This window comes from Leptopilina boulardi, unplaced genomic scaffold (genome assembly GCF_019393585.1).
Source record: "Leptopilina boulardi isolate dan_hultmark-lab unplaced genomic scaffold, ZJU_Lbou_2.1 LbouV2_377, whole genome shotgun sequence".
NCBI lineage: Eukaryota > Metazoa > Arthropoda > Insecta > Hymenoptera > Figitidae > Leptopilina > Leptopilina boulardi.
Window position 1 is genome coordinate 2467115 of NW_026137948.1, and position 27264 is coordinate 2494378.

Below are 27264 nucleotides of genomic sequence, written 5' to 3' on the forward strand. Positions count from 1 at the left end.
CATATGCTGTGTAGACACCGCGGAGGGATACAAGCTCAACTCAAGCACCATCAAGGACTCCATTGCTGATCACAGTGTGTATCTTGTCGGCCGCCCCTTCATTTTGCGCGCTCTTAATATCAACCAAAAAAGTATTTTTTCCTATTCGTGGATTGTGCAGTGCTTGCTAAGTGGCTAAAAATTCTTGCAAGTTAAAGTGTTTAACTTCCATTTACTAAGGAACTTTTCAATCATTCGTCATGGTGAGTAAAAAGCTTTATCGATTTTTTTATATGTTTAAAAATGACGAGATTGTGCACGTGCAGCGCACAAACTGCCTTTAAACAAATTTTCAACCCTAAATATTTGCAAATTTTCAATATACAATCAAGTGATAAACTTTTTGTTGAATGCTTCATTTTCTTTTGCTTTTCACTTATTTTTCTCCCTCTTTTTTCATACACACATTCACATATATATATTTTATTCGATGATTAAAATATTCAATTTTCGGTTAGTCCAATTTTCGATTCAATTTTTTCTATGCTGAATAAAAATTCTTTTTTGAAAAAAAAAATATATATATATATACGCGACTGTGTGTATGTGTGAGTATGTGGAATAGACTTTAATTAGTGTATGTATATATTTGAAATTGATCATTTCATCGCAATAAAATATTTTCCACGCGAGGTTAAAATATATTAATAAGTATTTATTGTTTTTGTTAGCACTTATTTTCATTTCGATAAGAGACAATTACTTTTGTTTATTTGGGATTTGTAATAATGAAAACATTAATTCTTTGACAGATATCGAGTTTTATTCTTTTAACCTTTAATTTATACACGAGTTTTAAAAATTATTTAAACTTAACCTTACTATTTGATTTTTTCACATTAATTTCCTGTTGAGAAATTTCCCCTTTGAAATTTAGATTTTTTGCAACTAAAACTTTCATTTTTTTAAATTTACGTTTTTAGAAATTCTTAGTAAATATATTAAAAATGTGAAAAAATTGATTTTAGAAGACTAAAAGCAGATTTTGATAATTTATCTAGTAATCGTGATATTTAAGATTTATTATCTTAAGGTGCGGCGCACCTCGTATTTTAAGATTCACGAATTTTTCAAAGTTGGTTGGTTTTAAAATTATTGAAATTGGTTTTTTTAATTAAAAAATACCAACATTTTGAAATTATCTGTTTTTAGAGACTAGTATTTGACGGTTAATACTATACTATATTGACAGTAATTATACCTATTTGGTTTAAGTCTATTTTATCAAAATAATGGAGGCATTATTTTTTTTTTTTCAAATACGTTTCCAAGTTTAGAAAAAATTTCTTTACAGTAATATAAATACGAATAAAAACATGTATATTTTAATTTGAATTTCCAATTATGTGTGAAATAAAATTTAATTTATATATTTTAATAAAATTAAAAAAAAATTCTAATTTAAATTTAATGTTTATCTCGAATAAATTTGTATATCGCCTTAAAAGAATCCATAAATCACTGGATTTACCTAAAATATGAGATTAATGGCGGACAATGGTGGGGCATACGGAAGGTAAAGATATTTACGAAATGATAAAAAATATTGGAATACCCTACTTTGTAATCTAGTTAAGATTATACGATAATGAGAAGAAAATTTAGAATTAATTTATTAGAAAACGAAGTATCTTCATTTTTACACATAAAAAAATTTTTTTTTTGTAAATAAAAAGAACAATTTTATAACTCAACAATTTAAATTTTAATCAATATGAATACAACTTATTTAAAATTAAATATAATTTTTTATTATAAATATTAATATAATTTTCTATTGTGAATATTTGACATTGACGAACATTTTTCTAATTTTTTTTTTTAATTTTTATGGTTTTATAAAAAAAATTTCTTTTAGTCTTTAAATAAGACTCTTTCCTTGAAATTTACGACTTTTTGGACTATTTTATACTTCTTTATAAAAAAAAATTTGTCTTTTTTGGCTTCTATAGTGTAAAATACGACTAATCGATTTCTTTTGATTTCTAGTACAGGCAAACCTGTGAACAACGCAGTCCACGGGTGTGGGCTGCACTGTTCATAAACGTCAACATTCAGGGCCGTAACAATAACTTTAAAGGCACATTACTAAGTGATCATGTGTCTTATTTTATATTTCAAATACAGTCAAACCTCCACAATGACGTTTTTCATGACGGATCCTTCAAAATGACGGTTCGATTTAGTTTGAATCTCCCCCGCAATGGTGGATGGCGTTACATGATTTAAGCAAATTTCAGTGCCGTCCCTGGCGGGTTGTGAAAACCGAATCGCAACCGAATTCGGTTGGGATTCAGTTGGGTTTCAGTTACCAGTGAAAAAAGTAGCGAAAAACGTGAAAATTGCTGGAAAAAACTATTGGAATGAATAAATGAATGATTTATGAGTTTATTCATGCAATAGTTTGTTTAAATTAAGCTTTAATTAATTAATTATTAATAATAAAAGTCAAAAGGTGCTCACCTGTCACTTTAATGTTCGTGTTATTTCCTAAATTTTGGAATTGAAAATGTGAAAATTACGGAAAAATCATATACCTATTTTTTAATGGATATTTAAATTGTCCAGATTTAAGTTTTTTTGTTCTGAATATTGCATATTAACAATAAAAATAGTACATTTTGTACTAAAAGTTTATTGTTTGTTTTAAAGCAAAATACTGCTTTACCTATAATGACAAATAAAAAAATTGCCGCACGCATTACACGCTAGATGTCACGTCTTGTTTTTTCTGGTTTTAATATTTTATCATTTTTAAAGTTTTCATTTATTTTTTAACTTAACCCAAAATTTTATTCTAAAACTAAAATAAGTTTATTAATAATTGTTAATAAAATACTTTAATGAATAACAGCGCCCAGTGGCGAAAAAAATTACTATCGATAGTAATTTTTTTCGCCACTGGGCGCTGTTATTCATTAGGAAACGAAAATTTACCGATGTGTCATTTATTTCTCAAAACAAATTAAAGTATTTTATTAACAATTATTAATAAACTTATTTTAGTTTCAGAATAAAATTTTGGGTTAAGTTAAAAAATAAATGAAAACTTTAAAAATGATAAAATATTAAAACCAGAAAAAACAAGACGTGACATCTAGCGTGTAATGCGTGCGGCAATTTTTTTATTTGTCATTATAGGTAAAGCAGTATTTTGCTTTAAAACAAACAATAAACTTTTAGTACAAAATGTACTATTTTTATTGTTAATATGCAATATTCAGAACAAAAAAACTTAAATCTGGACAATTTAAATATCCATTAAAAAATAGGTATATGATTTTTCCGTAATTTTCACATTTTCAATTCCAAAATTTAGGAAATAACACGAACATTAAAGTGACAGGTGAGCACCTTTTGACTTTTATTATTAATAATTAATTAATTAAAGCTTAATTTAAACAAACTATTGCATGAATAAACTCATAAATCATTCATTTATTCATTCCAATAGTTTTTTCCAGCAATTTTCACGTTTTTCGCTACTTTTTTCACTGGTAACTGAAACCCAACTGAATCCCAACCGAATTCGGTTGCGATTCGGTTTTCACAACCCGCCAGGGGTATTCTTTGGAAGTTAAAAAACGAAAAATAAACAAAGATAATATATATGATTTAATTTTTATTCTTATCATATTTAATAATTTTAATGATAACTTTAATTATTTAAATTTTATAAATTTGATAAATAAATAAATTCAATTATTTCATTCATATTCTTATCATATTTAATAATTTAAAAAATAAACATATTATTATTAACTGAACAATAAAACGAAAATTTTTATAAATTTTTATCAATATTTTAATTATAATAAAAATAATAAATTCTTTTATTAATTCAGAAACCATGTACGAAAAATATTTGTACGAGTTTCGTACATAAAAATTTGACTGTTGGTCAATTAAATTTCTACCTTATCAGATATGATTAGGTTAATGAAATACTTAATAGAAGACACCTATTTACCATCTTAACTACAATATTAAAATTCAAAAACAAAATTACCATCCTCACTACTTATTTTATTAATTATTATAATAATTAATATAATTATTATCTTAATTACATTAATATGAATATTTATAATTTACACCGGACAAATAATTAATTTAATAATTAGTATGTTTAAATAAATAATGTTTATTAAATTTTACTACGAAAAGTCTCCCAGTGAGTTCAAAACAAAATATGTATAGGGACAGTCCTGGTGAAGTAATCGAGGGGTAAAGGAAAGGATGAAAGAAGGGGAAATTGCAGGCTGATCCGTCATTGTGGAGGATTGACTGTATAAAAAATTATTTCAATAAATGTTAATAATTCCATAAGAATAGATCATTTTCAGTTCGGTTTTTAAATGACTTATAAACACATTCAAGAGGAATGAGAAAAAAGTTTATACCGAAAAAAAACATTCATTTATTTATTTAACAAATAATCGGGCTTACAAAAAGAAAAAGAATGCCCTTTCGTACTAAAAGTACTTTAGTTTATATATAAAAATAGAATTAGTTAACCAATGTAACGTAGTTTTATAGATTTCATAACTAGAACTAAAAAAACTAGGTGGCGCTAGTATTATAATCGAAAATTAAATTACGTAGCGATGTGGTGAATTGACAAGAAATCTAATGTATAGAACAATGCAGATTTGCTACCCTACTGATTCTAGTATAAATTGAGTTGATACCATAATTGGTACTGTGACGATTAATTTTAAACAATGATTGAATTCTGATAAATTTTTCAGGAGCGTAAAAATTAATGTTTGACAATATTTCAGAACAGTCTACATAACCATTTAAAACTCGGAACAAAAAAAACAAATCAGTATAATTATATAAAAACATCGATAAGATTGAGGGTATTTTAAATAAATGCATAAAATCAAAGTAATCATAGTATATATACTTGGCACCTATTTTAGAATATTTTATACTTAAATTCAGTATGTAATATTCTTAAAATTTGAATTTTACATACTGAATTTATGTATAAAATATTCCAAAATAGGTGCCAAGTATTTATATTTTAAATTTCAGAATTTTTTTCGGTGTAAGTATACAGTTTTTACTCAATGGTCTTAAATAAATATATGATAACAGAAAACAAGAAAAAAATTATCTAACATACCTGAAATCCGTTGGGAGTCAAAAGTTCTAAACCAAAAAGTTTCAAAAAAATGTGCAAAGGACATTTGTTCTAAAGTATTAATAGTAATAGTTTTGATAAATTTTTAGTAAAAGTTAAATTAAATTAAAGTGTAGAAGTGAATAAATAATATTATGTATTAATAAATTTAAAATTATTGAAATGGCTCAAAATTTAAAAAACAGTATATTAGTTAAAAATAAAACTTTTAACTGAATTTAAACTCGACTAAGTAGAAAATTTTATTAAATGAGAATTTTTCTAAATAGAAATTCGTTGAAATAAAAATCTATTTTCAGGTTAAGTGAAAATCATTTATGATAAAGAATCGTTTGAAGTTTTTATTAAAATTAAATAACATATCAATTTTATTTCCACTAAATAGTTTTATTATCACTTCAATATCGATTGCCTGTCACGAAAAATAACATCAGCTCACATTGATTCGCATCATTTGTTTATAATACTCGTTGCAAGTCTCCAACAGCAACACATTACGTTTTCTAAAATGTTAATGTTTATTCTTAAAAATTTTATTACTTACAAATTTTCACAAACCGATATTTACAATATTATTTAAAATTATGATTCTATTTTACATAAAAAATTTCTATCTTATTTAAACTTTTGGAAAAAAAACATTTGCATTAACTAGCCATTTTTTTAGTGTATAAATAGTTTATGTAATATTATAGATTTTTTTGATTTACTAGCGCATTGCGTAATAGTATTTTTTTATGATGTGAATAATAATGAGAATATGTTATACTTTATTTTTTATAATTTGCGCATTTAACAGAATTCTATTTTAAATAACTTCTCTTTATCTAACTGTTTATTTTAAAAAATTATAATTTAATCAAATTATTATTTTCCACAATTGTTATTTAATATAATTTTAAGTGAGTCGATATTTAAATGCAAGAATTTCTAATTTCCTAAATCTTTATTTCAAAAAATTTTTATTTGGCGAATCGTTATTTAATAGAATTCTTAAAACATAAAATTTTTATTTAATAGAAATTGCAAATGGCCGAACTAACAACCAACAGAAAAATTTCGCGCGAATTTTTCTATCGGTTGTTGATTTGGCCATTTTCAATTTCTATTAAATACAAATTTCTATGTTTTAAGAATTCTATTATAAATAATGATTCACCAAATAAAATTTTTTTGAAATAAAGATTTAGGGAATTAGAAATTCTTGCATTTAAATATCGACTCACTTAAAATTATTTTAAATAAGAATTCTGGAAAATTAAAATTCGATTAAATGATAATTTTTTAAAAATAAACAGTCAGATAAAGAGAATAAATTCTTTGAAATGCTATTTAGAAAAATTAAAATTTGTCGAAAGGAATGATCTATTTAACAAAATTCTTTGAAATGAAAATTCTAACTAATTTAATTTATGGGATATTCATGCGCCAATTTGTGAAATCATTCAACATATTGAATCCGCCATCTTGAATTTTTCAAAATGGATATGTGAATTTCGTTTCTGTCTGTAATTTTTTTTTTCTTTTAACAAACGTTTAAATGCTCCCTTACATTTTACTGAACAGAATAGTCCATTTAACTGACTGTTTAGTTAGTCCAAAATGGGCAATTCTCTTTAGTAGATTTAATTGACATGATGAATTAAATTAAATTAAAATTATTTTTATGAAAATTTTACTAAATACAAATTCAATTAAATAACATTTCTATATATTAGAGAATCTAGTATATAAAAGTTAAACCAAAAAAAAATTTTGTTAAATTAAAATTCAGTTAAAAAAATTAGCTAATACGAATCCATACTATTTAAAACCTGCTTGAAATAAAAAAAATTGTTAAAATTAAACTTGACATGTTCTAATTTAGTATACTTCATTTTTTTGATTTTGAAGATCCCTTTCTCCTACCTAAAATTGAACAAAATTTCATTGTGGCCTCTGTCATAATAATAATAATGAAGATTATTATTACTATTATACTTAATTATTATTATTATATGGGTATTGTAATAATTAACTTTCTAGGTTATGTTCTACTTTCATACTATTCAAATAATATGTCCAATCACTTATGTTGTACTACTGATTTATCAATTCTTTCGACATACATTGTGCTTTTTTAAAGTTAAAAAAGTAGGCTTATTACACGGAACCAATTATTATTGTTTCTCTAGGTAATATTAAAAAAATAAACGACTCACTCTCTAAATTTGAATCAGTGAATTTCACTGCTAACCAGTTATAAGTATACCAAAACAGTGAAATTTGACTGATTGGTTCAGTGAAATCCACTGATTCAAATTTAGAGAGCACGGCACTGAATTTGATGTTATAGGTTCCATTTACCTTTGTCCTTGTCCAACTCCATCCAATTCCTTGTCTAGTCTTGTTTACCCATTAAATAATTGTGTTGTTAAAAAGTAAAAATTTCATAAATTTGCTTTTAGTATTGTTTCTACTTAAAATTTTAAAAATTTTTGAAAATCTGAGTTAAATTTTACATTAGGCGGTTTCCATAAGTGATGTCATACACTGAGAAAAATATGCCATTGAATCAACATCATTTCTGACAAAGGTATAAAAATTATTGATTCAAAAGCATATGCTATAAAATTTTTAAAATATTTTATAGATTATATAGCATATGCTTTTGAATCAATAATTTTTATACCTTTGGCAGAAATGTTATTGATTCAATAGCATATTTTTCTCAGTGTACTTCAAAAGGTCTAAAATAACCAAAATAAAAAACCTGTGACATAATTTATGGAAGCTACCTTATATAATTATAAATATGGCATTCTACAAAAAGCGGGCAACCTCGGTTTTGATTCGTTTTTCAATATTATTATTATATAAGGAATATTTATATCAAAAAGGACGATTAGTTAGAATTGTCTCTTAGCCGAATTTTTATTTTTTCGAATTATTATTTGATAGAATTTTCATATAACCGATTTTTCATACTTCAGAATTTATAATTAACCGAAAAATCATTTTACAGAATTTTCAATTGATAGAATTTTCATTTGTACGAAATTACAAATGGCCGAATAAACAGAAAAATTTCAGCGCGATTTTTAAAATCAACCAATCAAAAATTATTTATAAAACTGCAACTCCATCTACGACGTGTCTGTGTTTGCTTGCGAATATACCTTTCTCTAATAAAAACCGATTATTCTGATAGTTGATCTTCTCTTCCTCATGCTTTTTTTCTTTATGGAATAGTTAAAAAAATTTAAGTTAAACGTTTTTCGCAGGCCGATCAACTTACAGAGGAACAAATCGCAGAGTTTAAGGAAGCATTTTCCCTTTTTGATAAGGATGGTGATGGCACAATAACAACAAAAGAACTAGGTACTGTTATGCGTTCTCTCGGACAAAATCCAACAGAAGCCGAATTGCAAGATATGATAAATGAAGTCGATGCAGATGGTATGTGAAATTTATTAGTTATTTTAAAAATTATAATATTTATCATTTATGTCAAGGTATTTCTCTTGCTAGATACAAGTATTCAGAAAAAAATTTCCTCTTTTAAGAATTAAAATATTTTTTAAATTATATATTTTAGAATAAAAAATGTCATTTCTTAATCTAAAAATTTGTTTATTTACACACATTTTTAGGCAATCAAACTTTTTTTCATATCGCTATTACAAAACTTTTTAAGTGATGCAATTTCTGTTTACGATGACTTATTTTTTACAATAGATTATGTACAACTTCACTTTAACTTTTGTTTAACAAATAATGAAAATTATTTTTTTCACAATTTTTTTTGGGTGAAGTTGTAGATAATCTATTTATGTAAAAAATAAGCCATCGTAAAAACTTTCCCCTTGTAAATCGATAATTTTTCTTACAAAGAATGTAATTTAGAAAAATATTTTAATTCTTCGAAGGGTAATATAATTCTTTTTTCTGAATGCCTGTATGTAACAAGAAAAATACCTTTAAAATTTATATGTTGGTAATTTTGACACTTTGTAAAGTATAATATTTTTTTAAATAATGCCCTTTTGAAAATAATAACATTTAACTTACCCTGTACATTAAGGTGGTTTAAAAATACATTAGAGTAAAAAGAGTCGGAATTCTTTTGCTCTTACCCCCTGGGATGGAAGTGTGTCAAAGAAACATATATCCTTATTTTTTATTTTTATCAGAGACGTTTACGAAATAAAAAAAAAATCAAATGTCAACTCTATTTAGTTTTGATTCCAAAATCAGAATCAAAAGTCAGCTATATTTAGTTTTGATTCTGGTACCTGAATCAAAAGTCTAGTTAATTTAAGTTTTGGTTCCGAAAACATAATCAAAAGTCAAGTTTGTTCGGATTTGATTGCGAAATCAGAATTAAAAGTTATGTCATATGTCTTAATTTATTAGGTCTTACGTTTTAAGTCTCAAGTTTAGAGTCACATAGTGACGGATACTATCGGAATAAAATGTCAATATTATATTTTCGTTTCGATCTAGCAAACCAAATCAAAAGTACATTTTACTTTCGTTTCGTTTACCAGACGGAATCAAAAGTACATTCGACTTTCGTTTCGTTTACCAAATCGAATTAAAAGTCCGTTCGAATTTCATTTCGATTACCAAACCGAATCAAAATTATATTTTAATTTAATTTCGTTCACCTAACCGAATCAAAATTCTATTCTACTTTCATTATGTTTACCCTAGAGGGAATTTACTCAAGTAGTCAAGTGTACACTCTTCCTGTAATACTTGTGTAATACCGTGTAATAATGCGTTATTACGGTGCTGTAATAACGCAAAAAAGTCTGTAATATCTCTGTAATAATGTATACTAAACTGTAATAACGTGTAGTACTTAGTAATAAGGGTAATATGAGGTGTATTACCCGTAGTCAAGTATACATGTTTTTAACTAGTAAATTCCCCCTCGTGTTTACCAAACAGAATTAAAAGTACATTCTACTTTCGTATCGTTACAAGTATCGATACGAAATCAAAATTCGAATTTCGTGAAGGTCCCTGATTTTTATAAACTAATATTAAACCGTGACTTACACGGAAAGAAAAAGTTCAGGAAAAATTCCTGAAATAATTCAGTAACTCTGGATACGAGGGAAAAATTCAGAGATATTCATGAATGTTCAGTTGAAAGTCCGAAAAATTTTAGCAAAATCTCAAAATAATTCAGTACTTTCTCCAAATAAATTTAGTAGTTTCTTCTGAAAAGTTCTCAAGATCTTATAAAAGTTCGAATGTATATTTCTATTTACATTCATAACTTTTCATTTTGCTCGTTATGGAAGACTTCAAGATTTGGACCTGAAAAATTACGGAACTCGGAACGGACTCTGATGCGCAGTTAACCATTGCGCATCGCAATCATTGCCATTGTTCAAATCCGCCTGCAGTCAAATTTTCTGCTTTAGATTCTTAAGAGTATGTGGCAACCTCCCACGTGACCTAGTATGGAAAAATGTGTTTTGGTAGTATATATTTCACTCTAAAATGAAAAAAGATTTTTGTCTAAAATTTTGAGGGATAATAGATTTGGGTTCAAGGAATCTCGCTGTTCTCCGAAAAATACATAATTTTGTGTTAAATTATTAAAAAATGAAGTTTAAAAAGTGGCATTTTTAAACGAAAATGAAAAAAAGATTGCGGCGCATACACAGACGTTGCGTGAGTGTGTCAGTGCTCCAGGGAACAGCGCCAATTCGAGCGAGTGGCCACTGAATGAACTATGATAAAACACATTACTTTACTATTTATTGCTTCATTTTAATTATTTTTGCGTTATGTTATAGTAAATGTGAAGAACAGCGAGATTCCTTACACCAAACGAAATCATTTTTCCAAAATTTTAACCCGAAATCATTTTTTATTTCAGAGAAAGTTTCAAACCACGATAAAACGTCCTTAGCCCACATACCCTTAATAAAAATTGTTTCATGTGTGTGTTATATTAATAATATATGAGTTTGTATTTGATCGCTATATATAAATTGTCAACTGTGACGTAATAGTTATGTGTACGCGTGTGTTTACAAAAAAATGTGAGTGCTGAAAGGAGAAAAAGAACAAAATTTTTTTCGTCTTAGCTAAGAATTTTCAGAAATTAATAGTTCCGTAATTTTTCATATGAGGTTTTATGAGAAATTCAAGTAGTAACTCATCAATAAGTAAGAAAGTTGCTTTAACATTTCTGAAATGGACTAAGCAAATTCTAATTTGATTTCTTCTTGAATTATTATTAATGTTCATTTTAACAGAAAATGAGAAAATATTTTAGACTATGTCCAAAATATTTTATTACTTATTTAAACAGTTAAGTTTGATAATATCCCGAAATGGTCCCGATATCCAAAGTTACTCAACTGAGTTCCATGATTTTCCCTGAATTTTTTTCTTTCCATGTAAAGTCTTTCAAATTTGTCTACTGTACACACGGAAAAAAATTTTTTGTAGCGAAAAAAACTGCCCTCGCGAATAATACGTTTTTACTTAGGATCCATCGAAGTGACCATTTTGACGTCGAAATGATTTTTATTTACTTTTTTTAGCCACAGTTGATGTTTTCTCCTTTTAAGGATAATATGAAATAGTAGGCCTACACCCAGAGAAATGTTTTATGAAAAATTAAATTTTTATTTGGGTTTTGGAACATATTTATGTTATTACTTAAATCGGTATTTCATAACTGGCTACCGGTTTTGCTATGTAGGCCTAAAAAAAATTATTTAAGTAAATGGTATTTTAAAAATTTCCCCCTTTATTTGTGGGTTATAAATAAATTAAAAACTAATGGTATATTTTAGTAAAAAAAAATTATCCATATCTGTAAATGATAAGTATATTTTTAAAAATTCAAGATTGAAAAAATTATCGTTTGAAAGTATCGTTTTAAAAATTATTTAATATCATCAATAACAAACTGATTACTACAAATCTTCATAAAAATTATTATTACCACATGATAATTCATCCTTAAAAACAGGTTGATTTTATATTAATTTTTGAAAAACTTATTAATAAAAACGGTCTAAACCGATAGTCAAACTTACCCTATTCTCCCCTAAAGATTTTAAATGGACATTTTTAAAAGAATCATTCACATGGGTCATTCTACGCCAAGCGGACAACCTCGAACCTCGTTCGACGCTCGGACCCACGCTCTGATGGTAGTCGGGTAGCAATGGGAGAGCCATTGCTGCTCACGGCTACCCGACTACCAATAGAGCGTGCGTCCGAGCGTCGAACGAGTTATGAAAATGTGACGCTCAATTTATAATCTATTAATAATACAATAATTAATTATAATTATATCTTACATGTAGTAAATATTTTCCAAAAAATGAATTTGTGTGATTTATACTCCATGTCACAACCATACCCGAAAAATTGTTACAACTGTACCGTACTTGTAAATTAAGATGTTTACTAGTCAGTGCAGTAGTGCGTAATATTTTAATATTTGTACAAAGTAAATTAGTGCTTATAGTGAATGAAACTTAATGAAATTGTATTTTTAAATATCTATAATTTAAAATACAAACATTATTGAGCATAATTGAGGGACCCCATTCTATAAGTGGTTATAAAACTCACTAGCGATGTAGAGTTAGCCCTTAAAATTAAAGTAATGCAGAGATCGCAGTTTTGAACCAAACTTTACCATTTTTTTAAAATCAAAGTTAGATTAATTTAATACACAAATACGATTTAGAATTTTGAAAAAAAGAACATTTTATTGTACAATAATTAATTAACAAAAAAACATTTTCTTCTATTTATGGAAAGCGAATCCGATCAATTCAAACAATACCCCCGTGTAAGTATTTTCAGCCGGATTTTTTAACTTTACAATATTTGTTTATAACAAATTCATTAATATTTCTCAATTATATATTATAATTGTTATTATAGTGACTGAAGAACTTTTAAAATAAAGTTTTTTCTTTTTTATAAAAAATAGCGTTTTCCATAAATTAAGAGAATATTTAATCTTTTTTATTAATTATTTTACAATAAAATATTTTTTTGCAAAATTCTAAACCATATTTGTGTTCTAAATAAATCTACCTTTGATTTAAAAAAAAAATTGTTAAGTTTTGTTGAAAATTGCGATCTCTGCATTACTCTGATTTTAGAAGCTTGTGAGTTTTATAAACACATAAAATATGGTTCTTCAATTATTGTAAAATTGGTATAAAAAACAATGATTTAATATCAAATTGACAATATTTTGTGAATTTGAAAGTGATTTTACCAACATTTTATATTGCTTATAATGATAGCCGCGCGTTTCACACGGTAGATGTCAGTCTACCTATTTTCCCCTTTTTAAAAGTTAATCTTTTCTTACAAGAGTAGAGTGGGGTGTTGTGGCGAGTTTTGACATTCAAAAAACTGTAGCGATCGCAAAAATGAATCAATTTTAATGAACAACTTCTCATTTGAGGTTTTTGAAGAAGTGATTTTTTACTACCTGTTTTGGTCCGATAAAATATTATTTTTTAAGTCGATTCCTGACAACTGTCGTAAAAAGACTTTATGGCTGTTTATTGTCCAAATACGACTTTTTACGGCAGTTGTAATAAAGGTTTCACTTTTTCATGTCAGTGGCGGAAAAATACCGTTTGCGGCTCACACGAAGCAATTTTTAGGTTTGAATAAGATTTCAAGACTTGCTGTCATTGCAACTTTGGTTCGACTTGCACAAGTTAAATTCTTATCAATTATGAATCGGACATCAGATTTTTTAATATTCAAAATGACTGATATTTTTTAAGTCCATCAGATTCACTAAAAATTGTTTCTCGGGGGGTTTTCAGTGTCACTGATAACAAATTTGATATTAAATTTGTAATTAGTGTCACTAAAACCCCCCGATTAATTAGTTTTAAGCGAATCGAATCAATTTAAAAATTTTATTTGCTACATTAAATCCGCTACATTGAATTTTGAAAAACCAACATTGCATTCGCAATCAACAACCCCGAAAACTCCCTAGAAAGAACTTTCAACAAATCCAATGAATTTAAAATATTTGTCTAGCATATTTAATTTTGATAAACTATCATTGGATTTGTAATCAGCGACTTCGAAAACCCACAAGAAACAATTTTTAATCAAATCCAAATGATTTTTTAATTTTTTCGTCACAGTATAAAGAAAGTGTTAATTTAGAAGCAATTTGAGTACTAAATCGTCATTTACTTTTGATTTAATACCTGAAATCAGCTCTAACTTAGAACTTTCTTTTTACACTGAGCTGTATTGCAGTTTACCATAATATGTGGCAAAATGTTTAGCTTTCTAAACGATACCATTTACCGTTGTTTGTGCAAGTTTAGAAATTAGATCCAAAAATGTTCTGGCCCTTGTCTTCCTTTTTTTTGAAATAAAAAAAAATGTTTATAGGGTACAGTTTTATGGATCAGATTAGTGGAATAGCGGATTATGCGTTGACAAATCAAAAAAAAGTCTCTAGCGGAAGGTAACGTTTTCCACTATAGACTTAATTTTGATTGGCTAAAATTTATTTTGCTAATCTGCTCCATGTAACTGTACCCTTACACACCTCTAAAGATTTTCAACCCCCATGAAGGCGGGAAGGATAATAGTTCTCAATCAATAGTTCTAGTTAAAATCTTCAGCTAATCGCTGATTTAAGGAAATAATTTATAAACGTTTTCACCGTGTGGATAACCTTAATCTTCCGAGATGTTAAAGGCAGTAGATATTCTCTGCATATGCGCAGAATGTTTGTATACAGCTTCTGCGCAGACGCAGAATGTATCTACTGCCTTTAACCTCTCCGATGATTTTTATCCACACGGTGAAAATTGGCTCATAGTTTTGCTATACACATATTCTGGCAAATAGATTTCTGATAAATACTATTTCTATTAGATTAATCGAATGAAATTCCTGATAATGCGTCATACAACGATTTATTCAAATCGTAAATCGATGCGCTTCGTGGAATAGCCATGTTGTATATCTCCGAATTATTATTTACAATAATAATTAGACTTAGTCCACATATTACGTCACTTTTATAATTTTTTACCCCCTTCCGCCCCAATTTCACTCATCGATACATATACAGGGTGTCCAGCGGTCAGGAAAAAGTCAGGGAATTTTTTTTGTACTTCTTGCTGGACACCCTGATATATTACCGCCAGTTTTTCTGCAGGTTATCACAAATATCTAGTCTTCTTTTTCCCTTTGAAGTGTGATGTAATATGTAGATGAAGCCTTATGTTCTACATAGCACCCAAGCAACACAATGCAGAAGCTAAAAGAACTTTTATGATTGAGAAATTTCACGGTTGGTACTAAGGCTAACAGAGTCTCGCGACGGGTTCTAGTAAATCATCTTATGACACTTCGACATATAAATATGATTTATACTTCATCAGCTCCAAGCAATTTCAAAACGCCTTAAATTCTGTTATTAAGACGTGAATTAGAATTGGTAAAGGGGAAAAAGGAGATTTAAAACTCGAAGGGCAATACTTAAGATTTTCCAGAAATTAGATTAGTGGGAGCAGTGTTAGCAGTTTGAAACCATCTTTATCAAACGTAGCATTAAAAGGACTCAGCGAATCAGTTAATGATATTATAGGATTCGAGAAAACGTTTCATTGGGACTTGTGCACTAAAGTTATCATCATGATAAAAGTAACTAAGCATCTATACCTGAAGATGAATTAATCGATTACGTCGTATACCGGATTCTCACATAAGAACTGAAGCTCAAATATATAGGTTGAAGACTACAGTTGAACTCTTGAAAAGAGAAAATATTACAGAAAAGGAGATCATCGATACCTAAAAGAAAACCGACAAAGGTCAAACCAAGCAAAGAGTCCAAAGGGACAATTTCGACGTCGGAGGAAAATGAAGCATTGCTTAGTGTTATAACTAATAAACCAAGTCATCTTGCTTCGGAGTGCACAAAAGATGTGTGAAGACATGACGTATCAAATTGATGATTGTCCAAAAAGACAAGAAATCGACTCATCTCATTCAAGAAGATCCTAACGATGATACAGCGAAATATATATCCCCCTGTTCTAGTAATAAAAATAATAAAATTGATCTAAATCCACCTTATGAATTATCATTATAATTGTAAAAGATAGGAATTTCTCCACGTTTTATCAAAAGGACATCATGGCAGCTGTTTATTCATACTCTTCAATCAGTTTGATAAAAAGTAAACAGGTTCCGAGCAATTTACGATCTCTATTTTATCATAAAATCACAATTTTTACGAAATCAATGGTTCAAAATTTGAATATTTTAAGATTCTTTAAGACGAAGGTAATAGTGCTCATGCCCTTATAGGAAAAAAGACGGAGGTCTTTTGGGAATGCCCGGGTCCTTCATAAAACAATAGGATTATAATCTCAGATATTACATGAAACTATGAATTATCTACCTACTTTGACCAGAAGGTACAAGGGGATGGAAAACGCCTCTTACGATATACAATTCCTTGCGATACCTTATTTTTACCCCACAAAATAGACGATGTCTAGAGTGCAAGAAAAGGGTGCCTAATGAAATGGTGAAGCTGTTAGTTACAGTCATCTTGGTCTCGATAACACTCCAACAGGAGTGAGTGTGAGTTAGCAACGACAAGAATCGTGTAATTCCAGCGGTAATCACGCGGATGTTCTGCTTCTAAACCGAAGTCTCACCTTTCCTCTTGAAGAGGAGGCGTAGTGCGTTCAAAGTTCCCTCCTTAGGACTTAGGGTCAGTTTCACCAACTCTGGTTAAAAGTTAATCAGCGATTAAAGCCAATTTAACCCCTCATGATTGGTCGGTTAAGGATTTAATTGCTGATTAACTTTTAACCGGAGTTGGTGAAACTGGTCGTTAGTCGCCTCTTACGACACGCGATGGGTTATGGGAAGACAAATTCTCGACCGGTCTTCCACAGCTGTCCTACACACGATGGGGAGCCCATGGCGTAGTACTTTTACACATAATCGGTTTGTCCCAACTACACTGAAAAAATTTTAGTTTCGCTGCGTTACCTGCGAGTGTCGCTACTGTGCTAAACAGAGTGTAGCGCCTCTCTCGCTTTTGAATATCTGCCATTTTTATGACCAGCGCTGGTGTGCCGAAGGAAATGACAGCGACAATTTTTTTCTGCTAGTAGCATTCCCATTGAAAAAAGCAAGCAGCCATTTGAAAATCGGGATCGCTGCTCTTCTTTTGGCAATGCATCACTCTGACAACGAAGCAGCAGACTATCTAAAGCAAGAGAGTTGCAGCGTTATGGGCGACACCAAATTTTTTTCAGTGTACGTGTCCCAACTGAAACGGTACTTAGTGAGAAGGGTACGATCCTCCCGCGTTTCTGGCAGGCCAAGTGGACAGACACTTTCCGTGCTTAACTTTAACCTGCCAGAAGGCCATAACAGACGCTTCGAAGACATGTAAATAGACTTCTAAAATTCTTTCAGCTGCCCAGCCCTGGAATTTCAATTTAGAGTTTGGATCTTTTTTCTGCTAAAAGGCTTGTTTAATTACCTGTCCAAACAGATAATTAATGTCTATTATACTGACAAGTAATAAAAAAACTTATTACTTATTTTTATAATAAAAGTAGTATTTTTTATAATACATTATAGAAAAAACTATTACGTGATTTAATGTTCTTTTATTAGTGTAATTTTTAAAAAACCAAAAATATTTACATGTTCTAATAATATTTTCTTTTAGGTAATGGTACTATAGATTTCCCAGAATTTCTGACGATGATGGCGCGAAAAATGAAGGACACAGATAGTGAAGAAGAGATTAGAGAGGCTTTTAGAGTTTTTGATAAAGATGGAAATGGATTTATATCAGCTGCGGAATTAAGACATGTTATGACAAATCTTGGGGAGAAGCTTACTGATGAAGAAGTTGACGAGATGATTCGAGAAGCAGATATTGACGGAGACGGACAAGTTAATTATGAAGGTATGTTTTTTTTTTAATAAAATATATCAATTCAATCAATACGTATTGTTATTATTAATGTGGTGATGAAGATATCCGATCAGGAGCTTAAACGCCTAGGCATTAAAAAGCAAATATAAGTATATTTTATAATAACATTAACTATTTTTATACTTAACATTGAGTCGGTTATCACCGTGTAGGTTAAATTTTATCTCCGCGCAGATTAAAGGAACAGGATAAATTTGCGTCTGCGCAGAACATTCGTCAACATTCGTAAATGTGTACGAAGATTTACGAATGTATCAATGTAAAATGCAAATGTATCAACCCACTCGGTGAAAACTGACTCATAAATTAACTGTTATAAATTTGGGGACAAAATGGAACATTTTCGAAGGATTCTTTCGTGTTAAAAACTAAACCAGGGTGCATGGCGGATTGTTAGAACCGAGATCTAACCGAGCACTGTTAAGATCCGGTCAAGATTCGGTTTGGTTCAGTTTGAGAAAATATATTAAATAAATGGAGGGAAAACATTTTCATATTTTCTATTTTATAAAATTTATAAAAGAGAAAATATAAAAATGTTTCCCCTCCATTTATTTAATATATTTTCTCAAACTAAACCAAACCGAATCTTGACCTTGAGGAGCAATTTTTCAAAACTTGATAAATCCATTTTAAGTAATTTTGAGATAAAGCGACAAACGTTGTATTTTTAAAATCAGTAGAGGTAAAAAAAGTAAAAATACTTTGTATAGATGCTACCGTCCATTTTAATAAACGGTAAATACAAAATTTTTATGTTACTTATTATTCTGCCGTACGAAACAAAAACTTAGTTAACTCAGTTTGTCGTTAAGGTAGATTTTCGCCTATCCTGTTGAATGATTGTCGCCCATAACGACAAACTGAGTTAACTGAGTTTTTGTTTCGTAAGGCAGTATTGATAATATTTAAAAAACAAAAATGGATTTATTTAGTTTTGATTCAGGACACTGGATTTATCAAGTTTTGTTTTCTTATAGGTTTGGATATATTCTGTTTTGTTTCAGTGGATTGAGTTGAACAAATTTTTATTACTGACAGTTATTTTTAAATTTAACCTTAAAGTGGGAATGTTATTTTTTCTAATCGTTTAATGAAACGTTGATTCATTAATGTTTATGCACAAATTTAATTTGTCAATTGAACAGAATAATTATTAATAAATACAAATAATTCTCATTATCATGTAATAAAAGCGAGAATGGTTTATGTTTTTAGTTTTTAAACCAAAAACAGAAAAAACTATAAAATTTAAAGTATAAAATTTGTAAAAATAGATGTATTTTGTTTATTTATTATTTATTTATGCATTTTTATTGGTCAAATTAAAATATCAATGATAACAAAAAATTTACTTCAATATTATTAAAGTGTCTGATAACAAAACATTTATTTCTTTTTACAATGAATAATTTTTCTTTTAAACTACATATTGCGGTCTATAACTTTTAGTATTTATACAATAAAATAAACTTCTATTTTGGAGTTCCTTCTAAACATGGAAGCCGCAGTCTTCATCTAAACAATTTCACACTTGATCGATTTCCTGGTCATCGTAAAATGTCGCTGTATTGTTGTTCTGATTATTCAAGAGAGTACGATACCATTCTAAATTCGGTAATTGTTCCCAATTTGCTCCGAATTGCTTAATTAGCAAATTTTCCACGTCCGTTAGCTTTTCCTTAGAAATTGGGTGATTTAAATTTATTTTATCCATCTCGACGTTCGCATCAGATTTTCCGCGTTTTAATAAAATTTTCGGTGCTTCAGTTTCTCGTTCATATTTGTAATATTGATAACAGGTGACTTTACATCGAACGTTTTCCTCCTTATTGGGGAACTTTTTATTAAAATCCTCTTCATGTCTGATATTCCTTCAACTTTTTTGTAGATGTTTAGAAGAGACTTTATATCGTATAGTTCCCATTTCACTCAAAGCGTTTTTACATATCCGATTTCCGAAAGCAATGTTTCATACTCGCTTGCAAGAGTAATCGTAGGTTGCTTGCGTAACACTTTTTCGACTCTACCAAATACTCGATCGGCAGGAAGAAAACTGTGTCCCCTAACTGGAAATACAATCGTAATATCAAGTATGTTAGCAGGTGAGTGGTTTTGAAGCCAGTTCAACAAAACATGAACTACGTGAGAGTTTTTATTTTGTCCGGGACAACCATCACAGAAAAGGCGAAGATGATTTATTTTTTCGAAATCAAGAGATTGTAAATAATTCAATAACGCTGACCCTATCTCAACGGAACCTCGACTTGCTTGACTTTCATCCCAAGTGAAAAAAGTAGGATCTTTCGTATCCATAGACACGCAGCAGAAATTGTAGAAACTAATGTGACGAGAGTAAAAAGCTTCTTGGATTGGAGTTTTCGGCAATTGTTGAACTTGCTGCAGATCAAAATAGAAGGAATATGTATTATCTGGGTTTTCCTTCGCTAGTTCGTAAAAGGCTGATGCTCGCAGTTTGTGGATTATTTGATTAGTCATTAAATTGAGTTGCTTTGCTTGATCAGTCTCGACTTTAATACAATTTTTCAATCGAGTACAAGTAGTGCAAGAATCACTTGCAGGTGAAGAAAATCCAATATTGAAGTCTGTGACGAATATTTTTCGAAACATATCATACTTCACTTGTAAATCTGGAATAATCTGATTGTAGCAAAAATGGAGATTGGATATAGATGAATTTGCCTGTAAATAAATTCGATTATATTTATTTCGCGAATAGTGGCTTTCAATTCCGTGCAAATTACCAATAAATTCTTTTACAGCTTCCTTTTCATTTTTTAAAATGTGACCCCTGCGGTCTCCTCCTCTTGTCTCTTTCGGAACACAACCTTTATGTATAAACCTAGAAACTGTACGGATGCGAGCCATTTTTATACTGAGAGCGCACTCAAAAAATTTTTGACAAACTTGTATCTGCTTTCCATTTTCATTTTTCAAATATAAACTTATCGAAATCGTCCTTTTTTTCTTCGATGAATTTTCATCTTTGCATTTTCTTCGCTCTGGATCAACTACTCTTATCATTGAATTTAATTTAACATTCTGAATATTTCTATCTGGTTTCTCGAAAAAAAGGGTTCTTATTCCAAAAACCAAAAGCTTTTGGTAGTTCCTCTCTATCAACAACGGTGGCGCCAAGCTCCTAGGCATGAAATATAGAGGCACAAAGGACACACTTGGTGTCCATAACCCAAAAGAACCCCCTTCTAAAATCATAAATAATATCCAATAAACTTAGGAAACTTAATAAATTAATTCTACATATGTTCTAAAATATGTATATTGATAACAAAATTTTAATAAACCACTTAAACCGGATAAAGTGTTTCTTCGAGTAAACGGCTAATATTAAGTTTTGCTTACACTTTCACTTCCGGTGACCAAAGCGCCTTCTGGCTGCAACGATATATTATTCCCTCATAATAAAAAAGGTTTTTATACAAAAATTATCGAACTTTTAAGTAGCAAATTTTCTTTTACATCGAATTTTCAATTAATAAAATATCCATTTCACAGAATTTATGTCTTTTTAAAGCAATTTTCAATGAGATTTTTGTTCCTTATGTTTTTTGATATCGCTCTTTCCAAATCCGCAAACAAAATTTAAAAACCAAAAACTTAAGGCCTTGTTTTTGAAAAAACACGGTTTGTTGAATTTTTTTTTGAAATGAATATTTTTCGAAGATATTTCGCTTTTGAAAATACGTAAAATCTCATATCGCGTGCCCTAATGTTTTAGCTTTAAGGTGGTAGAACGTACTTTCAAAAAATGTAAAATGGCTGTCAAAATCAAAACTTTTTAAAAATCCGAATCTAGGGTTTGAAATTTTCAAAATTAATCGAATTCGATTGAATTTTGTAGTCGCCGATTACAAATCTGATGTCAGTTTTCAAAAATTCAAAATGGCGGATCCAATATGGCGGACGACAAAATTAAAAATTTATCTGACGTCGGAAAGTTCTAACAAATGGAAATTCGACGTTTTAAAAGTTCTATAAAATGATAATTTTGACATTGACCAATTTCTTAAGCATTTAGTACTATTTTAACATATAAAAATCTATTTAGAATTAGAATTTCGATCTATATCTAGGAAGTTAAACCAAGAAAGTAAATTTTTTCAAGAAATAAATATTGTATCCTATTGTTCTCGACTTGTGTTTTTCCGAAATACTTAAAAGTTTGTAAAAATAATTTTTAAAATAACATTAACAGATTAAAATAACATTTTTAAAACGTTTAAAATTAAAATTTCAAAAAAAAAAACAAATCTTGTGCACAAATTTATTTTTTGAAATACTGAAAATTCCGGGCAAAAAAAACAACATTTTTAAATGTTTCAACAAACAAATCTTGAGCTCAAATTCATTTTTTAAAAAACTCAAAATACTGGGAAAAAAATTTTTCAAAAAATTTTAAGAAATTAAATCAAAAAAATCGGACAAGTGCGAGTTACACTCGCACTGAAATCGAGGGTTCCGTACTCGAAGCGAACTTATTTGGTATAAAAACAAATGTTTAAAAAATATGTGTTGTATGACAACTAATATAAGTAATACAAAAAGGAACAATTTTCTTGAATTTTACAAAATTGTTCCTTTTTGTATCACTTATATTAGTTGTCATACAACACATATTTTTTAAACATTTGTTTTTATACCAAATAAGTTCGCTTCGAGTACGGAACCCTCGATTTCAGTGCGAGTGTAACTCGCACTTGTCCGATTTTATTTTTTAAAAAATATTTTACTAAAAAAATATAAGAAACATAATTTTATTTCAACTCGCAATATTTTTATTGTATTTACATTTTAAAAATATATTGAATATTAAATTTTATCTTTCTAAGTAAAAAAGAGATAAAACTTAAGATATTGATATAAGGCTAGTAGCTGCTTGTCAAGGAAAAATCGAAAGTTATCTAAAAAATAAAATTTGTTTATTAATTCCAGAAAAATCAACTCCAATCATCCTCGCAATATTTTTTTTGTAATCTACACGTAAAAATACGTCAAAATATATAAATTTGAATCACTGTAGAAAAACTTTTTTCGTTTTTTGCGGAAAAATACATTTTTTTCTGAAATTTATCATTTTTCTTCAAAAATTTGATAAAAATTGATCATCAACTCCAATCGCGCTTACATTTTTTCCCTGTATTTTTCACGCAAAAATTGAGTTTTACAGCAAGTATGAACAGTCTGGATTGAATATTGTGTGCGCTAGGGAGAATAAATCATTTTTTTCTAAATTTTTGATTTTTCCTTGACAACGCTATGTAAATTAATCCGAATCAAGTTCGCTATAATTTTCCTGTAATTTTCACGTAAAAATACGTAAGTGTGTCAAATTTGAGCTCTTTATGTCAAAAGATGTGGCCGCTAGGGGGGGGGTACATACTCATTTTTAGGTATTTTTCGTAAAAATTCATGGTTTTTCCTTGACAACGCTATGATAATCAACTCCAATCATGCTCGCTATATTTTTCTTGTAATCTACACGTAAAAATACGTTAAAATATATAAATTTAATTTCCTTTAAATAAAATTTTGTTCGTTTTTGGTGGAAAAATACATTTTTTTCCTAAAATTGTCATTTTTTCTTGAAAAACTTGATAAAAAGTTAATCATCAACTCTAATCGTGATCGCTTTTTTTCCCCTGTATTTTTCCCGTAAAAATACATTTGTATACTAAATATGATCTGTCTGGGTTGAATATTGTGTGCGCTAGGGAGAATAAATTATTTTTTTCGAAATTTTTGATTTTTCCTTGACAACGCTATGTAAATTGATCCGAATCAAGTTCGCTATAATTTTCCTGTAATTTTCACGTAAAAATACGTAAGTGTGTCAAATTTGAGCTCTTTATGTCAGAAGATGTGGCCGCTAGGGGGGGGGTACATAGTCATTTTTAGGCATTTTTCGTAAAAATTCATGGTTTTTCCTTGACAACGCTATGTTAATCAATTCCAATCAAGTTCGCTATAATTTTCCTGTAATCTACACGCGAAAATACATATGTGTACTAATTTTCAGCCCTCCAGATAAATTTATGTGGCCGCTAGGGGGGGGGGGGGTACACGATTTCAAAAAAACCGATATTAATAGGGTTCCGAACCGAGTACGGAACCCTAAAAAAAGTCAAAAATTAAAAGAAATTATATTGTGTCCAATTGTGGTTTTTAGCTCAATTGTGCCAAAAATTTGCCAAAACATATTTTTTATTTTATTGCTCGGAATTTTAAGTTTTTAAAAAAAATGAGTTTGTGTACAAAAGAGCACAAGTCGAGGACAGTTTAGGAAAAGATTTATTTTTTGAAAATTTTAACTTTACTGTTCTAACTTCCTGGCCATTTTAGGTCGCCTATTGCCAAAAGTAAATTTTGTTTTAAAATTTGGCAGAAATGTCTGCCGTGCAAAACTGAAATTCGGCAACTTGTTTTTTTTATTTAGGTTATGTTACTCATTATGTTTCTTTTAAAAAATTAAAAAAGACTAGATACAGGAAGTGAAACTTCGCTGTATTCCCACAGTGAGTAGTGGCATTGTAAATAAGCCCACAATAGGCGTGTCTTTTCATTTGGGGCATTGCTATTTAGCCCTTTGAGGTTTTCAAGATTTCAGGCAACCTGAAATTTTTTTTGCTATCTAGTGCATGAATTCCTTGATTTTTAAAACTGAATATTGAACAAATGTTTTTCATTTAGTCTAATAAATTTCCAATTACAAACTCTGATTTTGAGACAAAAAACCTAATTATAATTCTTTTTGATTATGGTTCTTAGATGAATAAAAACATTTCTCAATAGGTTTTAAAATCAGTTTATGTGCCCGATTTAAAAAAAATTGACTTTTCATATAAATAGTGTTTCATGGGGAACCAGAATTTATTAAATGTACATATATGTATAGATAATAGATGTTTTAGATTTGTGTTCATATAAATTTATTAACAATGTAGTTATTTTCTTGTTTCGTTTTTATATTTATGCGTTAAGAGTGTCGAACGGTATCTGAAATTCTTTGGCAAGAAGAGAGCTTCAATTATTATCGCTCTGAACGTGAAATAATATTGATTTTAAAATACTTTTTTCTCGAAACACGGACACTTTTTACAAAATCAGCCAAAATCCTCATCTTATAAATTTCCTAAATCCAAAAGACTGTACGAATCCATAGAAAAACGCGATTGCAAAACGAAAAGTAGAAAAGTAATCTGATATCTGCCATCTGACGGCGGCAGGAGGTAATGAACCTGTCATTATATTATTTTCCTACTTATAGTTTTTCAATCTTGTTTTTGTATGGATTCGCACATGCGGATTTAAGAAATTTATAAATTTATAGATTTAAATTTTTTTAATAAAAAAATTATATTTTAATGGTTCAAATATATATAAGAAAACAGCCACTAAATCTCGCATCGATTTATTTTAATGTGTTTGAGAAAAAAATTCCTGAAATTTATATATTTTTGTCCTTCTAAAGCTAGACGCCCTCCTTAAAAGAAGAAACATAATGGGTAACATAACCTAAGAAAAAAAACGGTATTTTAGTTTTGCATGGCAGATATATGTTAAAGGCAACAATATAAGCGATTGAATAAAACAGAACTGAAATATAAAAATATGTAAATTATTAATGATTATTTTTTTCTGTTTTTCAGAATTCGTTACGATGATGACATCAAAGTGAATACAACTTTCTTGCTGTTTATTCTCGCGTTTTGGAGTGATGTTGATATATTAAGCAACAATAAAATGACTGTAAGACAAGTGAAAACTCGTATCAGAATGTAAAGTAATGTCGTACGCGAGATATCAGTGCACCGTACGTCTTGTATTAATCAGCGTTAATGATAAGTAACCTGAGTGGTTAATTATTAAAAAAAAAAAAAAAAAAAAAGAAAAAAAAAAGAAAAGATTTGCCATCGACCATTTCTTCAACATGTGTATTTATCTCTGCGTGCGCGTGTACACATACAAACAAATAAACACATATATACACATAAACACTATGCGCGCGAAAAAAAAACTCGTTAGAATAAATTCTCTTACTTTCGCAACTAAGTATGTGCACGTACGTGATTAGCGCGCGAATAATGGATTTCAGGTTTACACTCCTTTTTTAGTGTATATCAGATTCAAATTTGAGAATGACAGATTCTCTCTGCGCAGAAAATACTAAGCCTAGCAACGCCTATTATAGCGAATGTTTGTCCACCTTTTTCATGGTAATTCCATGTCAGGAATCGATTAGAGAGTCTAACCAAAGAAAATTTATTGCTACATTCAATCTTGTTCACTACTGTCATTAGTTCCTATAAAAAGCATACTTTCTTAAGATATATACTTGTATAATTTCACAATAATTATTCTCTTTTTCAAAGTTCAGCTTCAATGATTATGATGATGATGATGCTTTTTTATGCGTGGCTTACCAAATTTAGGATTCTTGCATTACAGTTGATTTTTTTTGTTCAATCAATTAATAAGGATCTTACCTCTCTGAGTATGAATGTTTTGGTACGATTGTCTATTTGATGATTTTTCCTAAACTTATAATTAGTAAAAATATGTAGTGTTTCTTAATTTAATTTGTATAAGTACTGTGCAACAAAGTGTATAAAAATCTTTTTCTGGGATATTATAAAAACCTTTAAAGAGGTACATACAGCACTTTTTTAATCTGTACATATTTTTATTATCGGTTAATATTATCAGAAACTTACTTTTAAGATCCTTCATTAAAAAAAAAAAATAATCGTATATTTTAAACGATAAAGTCTGTATTTTAAGTCAAATTCACGTTAGTTTAGAAAAAGTATTTTTAATTCTTTGAAAATTCTTGAATTTTAATTTCTTAACATTTTTAATAGTCCACAAACCTAGCAAAAATTTATTATTTTAAAATTTGTATTTTTTAAATTTGAATCATTTTCTTGTCAGTCTATAAAACCTTCCTTTAAGTATCAATTAAACTTTTTTTATAATTTTATTTGGGATCCAGTTTGGTATTTCTTTTAGCATCAGAATTCATTAACAA

At 28.8% G+C, this 27264-nt stretch overlaps 1 protein-coding gene across 1 annotated transcript; it reads left to right on the forward strand.

Moving 5' to 3' along the window:
- On the forward strand, window positions 1-26897 carry LOC127287954 (calmodulin). The gene is made up of 4 exons (XM_051315113.1): window positions 1-242; window positions 8455-8629; window positions 17925-18167; window positions 25886-26897. The coding sequence occupies exons 1-4, from the start codon at window positions 240-242 to the stop codon at window positions 25912-25914; spliced, it is 450 nt and encodes a 149-aa protein (XP_051171070.1). The 5' UTR covers window positions 1-239; the 3' UTR covers window positions 25915-26897.
- The last annotated feature ends 367 nt before the right edge of the window (window positions 26898-27264 follow it).